The sequence below is a fragment of the Populus trichocarpa genome, chromosome 2 (assembly GCF_000002775.5).
Source record: "Populus trichocarpa isolate Nisqually-1 chromosome 2, P.trichocarpa_v4.1, whole genome shotgun sequence".
Lineage (NCBI taxonomy): Eukaryota > Viridiplantae > Streptophyta > Magnoliopsida > Malpighiales > Salicaceae > Populus > Populus trichocarpa.
Window position 1 is genome coordinate 24,563 of NC_037286.2, and position 9,305 is coordinate 33,867.

General features: G+C 34.8%; 1 protein-coding gene across 3 annotated transcripts; it reads left to right on the forward strand.

Annotated features, from left to right (window-relative positions):
* Positions 1-1,774: 1,774 nt before the first annotated feature.
* On the forward strand, positions 1,775-9,067 carry LOC7474531 (chaperone protein dnaJ 10). Of its 3 annotated transcripts, XM_002300565.4 has the most exons (11): positions 1,775-1,987; positions 2,107-2,239; positions 2,535-2,594; positions 3,677-3,759; positions 3,970-4,129; positions 5,174-5,303; positions 6,519-6,677; positions 7,029-7,207; positions 7,309-7,389; positions 7,482-7,640; positions 8,739-9,067. In XM_002300565.4, exons 2-11 carry the CDS (start codon positions 2,153-2,155, stop codon positions 8,847-8,849), a joined length of 1,209 nt encoding a protein of 402 aa, XP_002300601.2. In that variant the 5' UTR covers positions 1,775-1,987; positions 2,107-2,152; the 3' UTR covers positions 8,850-9,067. The 3 variants fall into 3 exon arrangements, with proteins under 3 accessions (XP_002300601.2, XP_024451644.1, XP_052306609.1); XM_024595876.2 differs by lacking the exon at positions 2,535-2,594 and having other exon boundaries at positions 1,812-1,987; XM_052450649.1 differs by lacking the exons at positions 1,775-1,987; positions 2,535-2,594 and having other exon boundaries at positions 2,008-2,239.
* Positions 9,068-9,305: the final 238 nt, after the last annotated feature.

The window sequence follows — 9,305 nt, forward strand, 5'->3', positions numbered from 1 at the left end:
CGTCTGTCACTATCTCTATCATAATAGAAGCAAGCGTGTATTTACACTACTCCAATGAATAGGAACTTGTGTCTAGGTTCATAGAAAATTACTAATGCCTTTTAGTTTTTTTTTGTAATATTAAAGTATCAATTAAAAAAAACCAACCACACAAAGGAAACAAAAGAAAAAACAATAATTAAAAGCAAAAAAAAAAGTGCGAGCCCACTTTTATCAACCCATTAAACTCATGGTTCAAGTTATGAGATCAAGATAACTCTATAGAAAAAAAACAAAGAAAACCATGAAGCTTATTCTAAAAAATTAACATTGTGTAATGAGATCGAAAAATAAAATAAGTAGAAAAAATGATATGAACTCATGATTTGAGCCATTTAATTGGAAGCACCAAACCTAAAAAAAACATGAAACCTAAATTTTTATAAATCAAATATCAAATGATGAAATTAAAAAAAATAGTAATTAAAAAAATAATTAAAAAAAATAACAATTAAAAGGACGGGGACCATTTAAAAAGAAATAGAGGATGAATAATTTTGGATTGAGGCGCTAAATTGAAAAGAAGAATTATTTTCACAAAAGAATTAAAAAAAGAAACCACCAAGAGAATGAGTCAAATATAAAAAAGCAAAATAATAATTTTTTTATTAAATAATGAAATTAAAAATAATTGAAAGTTTACAAAAGATGCGAAAAAAAAAGAATCAGGACCAAATAAAAACAACAACATAAATTGAATGATGCAATTGAAAAAAAATAAAAATAAAACTTACAAAATGACCAAGGACAAAAATTAAAGAAAAAAAAAGACTGATACTCAAATATAGGGGTCCACTCTAAAATTTTAAATGTTAGGCTCAAATCTCGAGGGAAGAGAGATAAAAGAGAGAGAAAAAAGATCCGGCGATAATTTGTTCACCAAAACCTAACATGCGCCGCCTAGTGAGGAAAAAGAACGCTATGAATAATCGAATGATACAATAAAAGCAATTTCTTATCTATTGTATGACGGCGCACGCGCCGCTAGAAAGTCGCGACCCCCTCAACGCCTAATATGTGTTTTTTAATATTTTTTAATTATTTAAAAAAAATAATTTACCTCTAAGACAATTTATTATAACAAAAAAAAAACTTGAAAAAATCTTGAAACTAAGGTTGTTATAGAAAATTCAAAAAACAGTGAAATCACAAAAAAAAAACTCTTAGAGACCAATTATCAATTATCTGATTTTTTGTCACAAAAAACTTAAATAAATCTTGTAATTTACCCTTGATCTGTCTTATTGTTTGATTTTATGAAAAGCAAAATTGTCTTTACTCGATTGGTGGTTGCGGTTACTTTTCAAATAACTTTTCGTGCCAAAATACATATCAATGATTTTTTTTATTTTTTAAAAATCATTTTTAATATCAGCACATCAAAATGATTTGAAAGCACTAAAAACATATTAATTTAAAGTTAATAAAAAAATAAAAAAAATTTAATTTTTTTTTAAAAAGCTTTTAAAATACAAAAACAAACAGTGCTGCAATGTTTTTCTCATGCTCTATATATATTTTTGATAAATATATTATTTGTAGTCATCAAAATTATTTCAAGTAAATAAAAACAATGTTCATCTGGGATGGTTGGGTGAACGATCTGCATCCATTTGTTATTATTATTATTATTATTATTTATCATTGCCCTTGTCTAATTTTAATTAAGCGAAATTGCATGGGAAATTGTTTAAATAATAAATTAATTCATCTAAATTTAAAAGTTTCAAGCTGAAAACTTGAAATAGTAGAAAGTACAAGAGGAAGTTGCAGGGAAGTTGGCAAAAGAGGAGAAGGTACAAAGCCGAAGTCAGTAGTCAACGCCAAAAGCAACGCCACATCACCAGCAGCAGCATCGTCCTACGCGACTCTCTTTTTTCACTGCCTGCTCAAATTACAACGAACGAGCGGAGCGGGGCGGAGAGAACCTATCCATCTTCTCTGCACTGTAATCATCTCTGCTTAACACGCTGCAAAGTCTACAGAATTTTTATTTATCAAGAGTTTAGATTGTAAAATTAAAAAGTACAAAGTACAACTAGTTAGTAAGTAATCTTTGATTGACAGGGAAGGGAAGAGAAGGGATCTGGATTGAAAGAGAAGAAATTACAAGATGGTAAAGGAAACAGAATACTACGACGTGCTTGGAGTCAGTCCCACAGCCACCGAGGCTGAGATCAAGAAAGCTTATTACATCAAGGTAATTGCCAAATTTCAATTTCAAGAAATTACTTCACTACTCTTGCTTTCTTTCTCAGTAGAAACGGATAGATCTCGTTTTCTCGCCATCCATCATCATTTATCCATTCATTTCAACTGGCTGGATCCGTTACGATGATAATGACGCTTCTTCTTCTTTTTAAATAAACCCATAGAATGTTTTGATTGCTTACTTCTCTATTCCATTCAATTCTATTATTCTAGTGTAGACTAGAGCTGCTATAATCTTCACTAAGAGTCATTTCCTCTTTTTTTTGTTTAATTTTCCTCCGCAGGCACGGCAGGTCCATCCTGATAAAAACCCTAATGATCCCCTTGCTGCGCTGAATTTTCAGGCAAGCCTTTCCCTTTCTGAAATAGAAATACTGATACCTCTTTTTTTATTTGGTGTTTCTAACTTCGTTTTCTCAACAGTAAGTCATCATTAACAATCACAGTCGTATTTGCATGCTTCCTTGCTAGTAGTACTGTTCGGAAAAGATTTTATACTCTCAAATCAGATGGATATGTCTTGAAGTGGTTCATGAGCTTTCCATTTAGTCTCTCTGGCATGTTCTTCTTTATACAGGAGAGTCATTTAGGATTGCCTTTTACACTCTTCCCATGAAATCCACACGAGATATTTAAGGGTTGGAAATGTTCATTATTTTCCCCTTCCCATTACACTCTTTCGAGCTTATTTATTCAGAATCACCCTTTGTTACTTGCCGCCTAGGATTATTGTTGGCATTAACTGATAGTACAAGATGAATCATTTAGAAAGTGGTAGTATTAAGTGTGAACATTAGATCTAAATGAGCAGAGAAGGAAGGGAAGAAAGTAAGTAAAGACCGAGAGGAAGAGGAGTAAAGGGGTATAGTTACAGCCTCCTTTTTTCAGATGCATATGAGGGAAAAGGAGACGATGCACCTACCTTGCTGGTTAGGAGGGAAGACTTAATTGTAAAAGTAGTATTACTCTCCGCCACCCCCAATCTGTTCTGGTTATAGGCTAATTATCCAAAATTAAATAAACCCCCAAAACAACTCTCATTGTTAACCACTAAGCGTTTTTGTGGATCCCAAGTTACCAAATTTTCCCTTAAGGTTGAAGAGATTCCATCTTTAAGTTTCTTGAATTTTTCTGGAACTGCATCACATAGCCTAAATTGTTCGTCATATTTTAGGATCAAGTTACGGTTAGTTGCCACATGGCAAATGACTGTTGGTTAAAAAAAATCTAATTTCCTGACTCTTAAAACTCGAACAAGTTTCCAGGTATCAAATCTGAATATACTTGTTATATTAAATTCTATGTTTTCATTCTTGGGTTAGACTAATGGTTAACAGGCATTCAAGGATCGGCAGGAACAGCAATGGGTATTTGGGTATTGAAAGCATTGGCATCTCTTATTGAGATTTCTTTCTTTCGGATTCAGGTGTTGGGAGAGGCATACCAAGTATTAAGCGATCCTGCCCAGCGGCAAGCTTACGATGCTAATGGAAAATCTGGAATCTCAACGTTAGTTTCTATTCTTAATCTGTGGATAAATGAATTTCAAGGCTGATGGATTGTCTGGCTCCACATAGATTTCTATGTAATATTGAAGTGCAGTATTAGTGGAAGATCACAAGGCGTTTCAAATAGAATAGTCAAATAAGATAGAGCTTGAAAAAAAAATTCTCTTATCTTTTTTCTTCTTACATTTGTTTACATCTTCATTCTCTGCAGCGAAGCAATCATTGAACCTGCAGCAATTTTTGCGATGCTTTTCGGCAGTGAGCTTTTTGAGGTCTACATAGGACAACTTGCTATGGCATCAATGGCTTCACTAGACATTTTCACAGAGGGGGAACAATTGGATACTAAAAAGTTGCAAGAGAAAATGAGAGTAAGATCCAATAGTATACCATTATTTATTATCAACTGAACCCTTGGCATTTCATTAGAACTTCTCTTCTTTTCATTATTTTTGTGTGTGTGTGTGCTGATTCTTTTGTGTCTTATTGCTTTAAAAACGAGTCTTGTTACTGCTGAGGAGTTAAACAGTGAAAAGAAGAGAAATAATACAACAAAAAGAGTATGGGAAAGTGAGTTTGCAACCCTGTGATCTGCTGGGAATTTTTTCTACTCCTCTTTGCTGATACTACTGTCAGAACTGAGGGCTTTTGGGCAGAGTGTTAGAACCTCTGCTGCAACTATCATGTCTCAAACCAAGTCAGAGTGCAGATGCTCCCTCTGTTTGGCAATTATACAATAAAAAAGTCATTTTATACTTGAGGATATATTTGGTATGGGGGTAGGGGGGGATTGCAAGGGTAATTCTTAACCCCCTATACATGTTAACCTTTGGGGGAGAGAATTTTCAAGGAGGGTAACATTTAACCCTAAAAAGGGTTAGATGTTAACCTTCCAAGGGGAGGAGCAAAAGAATTTTAGGGGGGGGGGGAGGGGTCCCTTTTTTTAATCTAATATTAATTTATTCATTTTTCTTTTACACTTCTCATTTTACTATTATTTAATTTTTTATAATTTCACTTAATTTTAATTTTGATTTGATTTATATTGGGACTCACTTTTACCCTTATTTTTTTCAACTACTACCTAACGTCCTTAACACTTCACCTCTTAACATATTTTTACACCTTTAACACTTGTTCTTTAAATCTTACTCCCTTAACATTCCTCCACCAAACTTTTCATATAGAACACAATCTAAGTATAATATATGTCATTAATTTTCATATAGAACATAAAACCTCAGATGTAGCACTTTCTCTAAACTTTATCTGTAAGAGTTTGTTTTCATGCATTTATGCCCGGGCTTGGTTGAGTTGGACTGAGCATTGAAGATGTGCTCTGTTTTATTACTTGAATATTTGCTGATGAATTTGTGTTATGAAGGGTTGCACTTTTCAATTTTATTTTTCAACAGGTTGTTCAGAGGGAGAGGGAAGAAAAACTTGCAGAAATACTAAAAGATCGACTTAATCAATATGTACAAGGCAACAAAGAGGAGTTCATTAATCATGCTGAGGCTGAAGTAGCTAGGCTCTCAAATGCAGGTTAATTTTCATTTTCTGGAAATGATTGTTTAAAGTATAAGGAATTACAAAAAAAATAAATGAAGAAAAGAGTACAATACAATAAGTTCTCTGTGTCTGCCTGGTTTTATTTAAAGCTGAATTGGCCATCTCTTTTGCTTTAAATTGAGCTTTAGGGAGAACTAAACTCTAAAGTGCTTTTCTAAATATAGGATCTACACATGAAACAGCCAATGCACTATTTCCATTTTAAATGGGAGAGATTTTCACTCTCATGATGAGTTTCATTTTTTTCATGTGATGGTTTATGGCTTTTGAACTCAATGATGTCCATTGCATGAATTGCTAGCTGATATAATTGTAAAAAAATGATGTTTAATTGATTAAGATGCTGATTGTATGAGGAATGTGTGGTTGTTCCAAAAGGGATGAAAATTATGATAATTACATAATTATTTCTTGATGCTTATGCGGTAGGTACAGTTGAAAAGGTGAGGATTTTGGTGATTGCCAAGAGAAAAGATTCAATATTTTGGACATTACTTATGTTTTAATTGCAGTTGAAGCTTATAGGCTAAAAATTAGGTCTGCTTGAAAGTTTCGAAGCTGACATTTTTCAGTAACAGTAAAATTGTTGTTTTATCTACATCAGTATGGAACTTTATCCAACTGGAAAAATTAAAATAAAGAAAGAAACCCATTCATTACTTAAAATCTAACCACTTGACTAAAGTTGGGTTACTGTGTGGCAGAGAGAAGCAAGTGGATTTAGTTTGCCAGGCTTCAATCTTTTGAGGGAAAGAAGTGGCATGTTTGAAATTTGAATAGTCGTTTTGCGAGTCTGCTTATGGACTAAAGGAATTTACTAAAAGGAGAATAGAAATCATCAGGAGCATGATTCATGACCCTTGATTGAAGAACAATGAAGCACAAACGAAAGCACCGCAAGCATCTTATGAAGATAATAAGACACAACATTTTAGGACACAAAATTTTTGTAAACAGCACTTAATTCTTATAAAATTAATGCTGTCTATTTAATTCATCCTAGGAAACTGAAAAAAATCCCTCTTTTTTTTTCTTTTTCTTTTTCTTTTTCATACTACCAGAGACAGTTTGGTCAATGACTGGTGAAACTGAACTTTAACCACGGCCCTTTGCAATACTTCTCATCTTTTGTGTTTCGACATGATGCGTGACACTTTTTTAAAAGTTTTTGTTCTCTGTGTTTTACAGCTTATGGTGTTGATATGTTGAACACAATTGGTTACATTTATGCAAGACAAGCAGCAAAAGAGCTTGGGAAAAAAGTGATATATCTGGGTGTGCCATTCATTGCTGAGTGGTTTAGAAACAAAGGCCACTTCATTAAATCCCAAGTAACTGCAGCAACAGGTTGGTGGACACTTGTAGCTTTGATCATAACCATGTATGGTGGTTACATGTTTGATCTGCATTTTGGTCAAACCATACAGGCTTTTGACTGTTATTCAGGGGTAGTTTATAGGTGTCAAAACCTGTATCAAATTCTGATATATTTCCAGTGTGTTGGGCATGTGTCTGATCTCTTTTCATACACACTTGTGTGTGTGTTTGTGCATATTTTCTGTATATAGCGTTAAATAGCTCAATGTATTTTATGTTAATAAAAAAAGTTCAACTCTTTGTTGCACAACAGTTTTCTGCATGGGAAGTCTAAGTTTGGGCTTTTTCCCTTTTTGCTTCTTTTGTGGCTGCTGTTACCAGGTGCCATTGCCCTGATCCAGTTACAAGAGGAAATGAAAAAGCAGCTCAGTGCGGAAGGGAATTATACAGAAGAAGAGCTTGAAGCATACATCCTATCCCACAAGAAGTTGATGACCGATTCCCTGTGGAAGCTTAATGTAGCTGATATTGAGGCCACTCTTTCCCGTGTTTGTCAGATGGTTGTTTTGCTAGTCCATAGATATTAATGGTTGTTGGCTAAAACTGAGTTAGATTATGGGTTCAATTTATTTGGTGGTAATCTATTAATGGTTTATACTAGGTTCTTCAAGACAACAGTGTCAAGAAAGAAGAGCTTCGTGCACGGGCCAAGGGTTTGAAAACTCTTGGTACAATCTTCCAGGTATTACTTTCACCCATGGTTTTTGCACTTTCTCATATAAAAATAGTTAATTCCTCAAGCGTCTGAAACTTGAAAGAATTTTGTGAATATAGAGGGTAAAATTGGCCAATGGAGGTGAGGGTGAAACTGTGCTAGGTGGTTCTCTGCATCAACTGAATGGAAGAGAACCAAGTTCTGATGCTTTTTCTCCTAATACGTCACCAAAATCTAAAAGTCCTGAAGAGGCATCTTATAGCACGTTGGCATCACAGGTACTTCTCATCTCCAGCTGTTCGCACACATACTTCTGTATCTCATTCTTTTTCGGGCTTCAAGGCATTTCAACATTTCAGTATTTGATAGGTGTGATTCATGGCCAATGTGGTTTTATCACATTTCAACTATCAATTTGTGAGACAGTTCTGGAAAACTTAGGCAAGGTTACAGAATCTGGTGTAGGGCATGATTGAGTAGGCAGGGTACTTTCATGTGTCAACATTTTCATATTTCTGCCCCTTTTGGTTGGTGCAGAAGTTTTGAAGTAAAGTGAAGATACAGCTGGCTTTCTTTATGTTGTGTGTTTCTGCTTGTATGCAGAGGAAGAAAAACCACCGAGAAAAACCAAGGGGAGAATTTTTTCTATAATTAATGGTGCTACTAAGAACAAACTAGGTTGGCAGATGTCTGCCTGTTGGAAACTGGATAGATAGCACCAAACAAGTTGTGGGAAAACTCTGAGCATAAACAATGCTGCTACAGATGTGAAAGTGTATGTTGCAAGGAGCTAATTTGTATGAAGGTGGTACAAGGAAGTTAAGCTGACAGAGACCATTCTGACTTTTCTTTTAGCCTGATTCCCTTCACAGAGATGGGGTGGTGGGGCTTGGAGAGGCTAAGCTCTGTGTTAGGTTGTGCTCTTCTGACAATATTTGGAGAGCTTATTTGGCATGACTTTCAGTGAGCAATGTGATGACCTTTGACTTGAAAAAAGAACTAAATAGAAAAATATTAAACAGGCATAGCAATTTTCACTTTACAGAGACACACATGCACACAACAAACCCGTCCACCTACACAGTCATCTGACAGTGATCAGGTGTTAATGTGGTATATTTAAGGTTACTATTGCCGAACCGAAGTGTGAAAACTGAGAATAATTAATGTGATGGACTTTTATGTTCAATGTATCTCCAACGAATGTCAGAACAGTCCCTGACATATTTACATAGTAGAAAATGGAAGAGAAGGGTGGGGAATTGAGAAAAGCACCCTTGTTCATCTAATATAGTTCTCACTGTTTCTTGTTCATGTTACTGATTTCTCTCTCCTTTCCTTTTCTGTGGTGCTCATGGAAATATTGGACATCTTAGAGCCCCTATGTGGAAGCTCCGCATTTTGATGGTGCTCAGTTTAACCACAACTTCCCAAGGCCAACGGCACCTCCTGGTGCACAGAGACATTCTTCTACAGGCAGTAGCTGAGGGCGGAAAATGATGATCTCTTGTGTGAGAAGCTTCTATACCGATGTTGTGTATCTATCAGGGAAAGGTTTGAATTTTCATTTGTTTAGTATTCATGGAAAAGCCCAATTCTCCTCCACTTTGGTGGGCATAGTGTGATTTATGTATTTATGTGCGTATGGAAATATTAATACATTACGAGGAAATGAGAAGTGGTTGTAGAAAATGGTGTTTCTTTATGTTTTGTCTAGATGACTGGCCTGTGCTTTATTGTTCTGTAGTTTTTATGTCTTTGAATGTTATATGGTTTAACAGATGTACATTCATGTTCAGGTTTTCACTTTGTATTTGCTTCTTGGTGATTAATGTATTGTTGCTAGTTTAGTGGATAAAGCAAACAGGATTGATATTGTTTGCCTCTTGATAAGCCAACACCCGTATATTGTAGCCTTCTAAGAGGTATTGTTCTACTGGAAC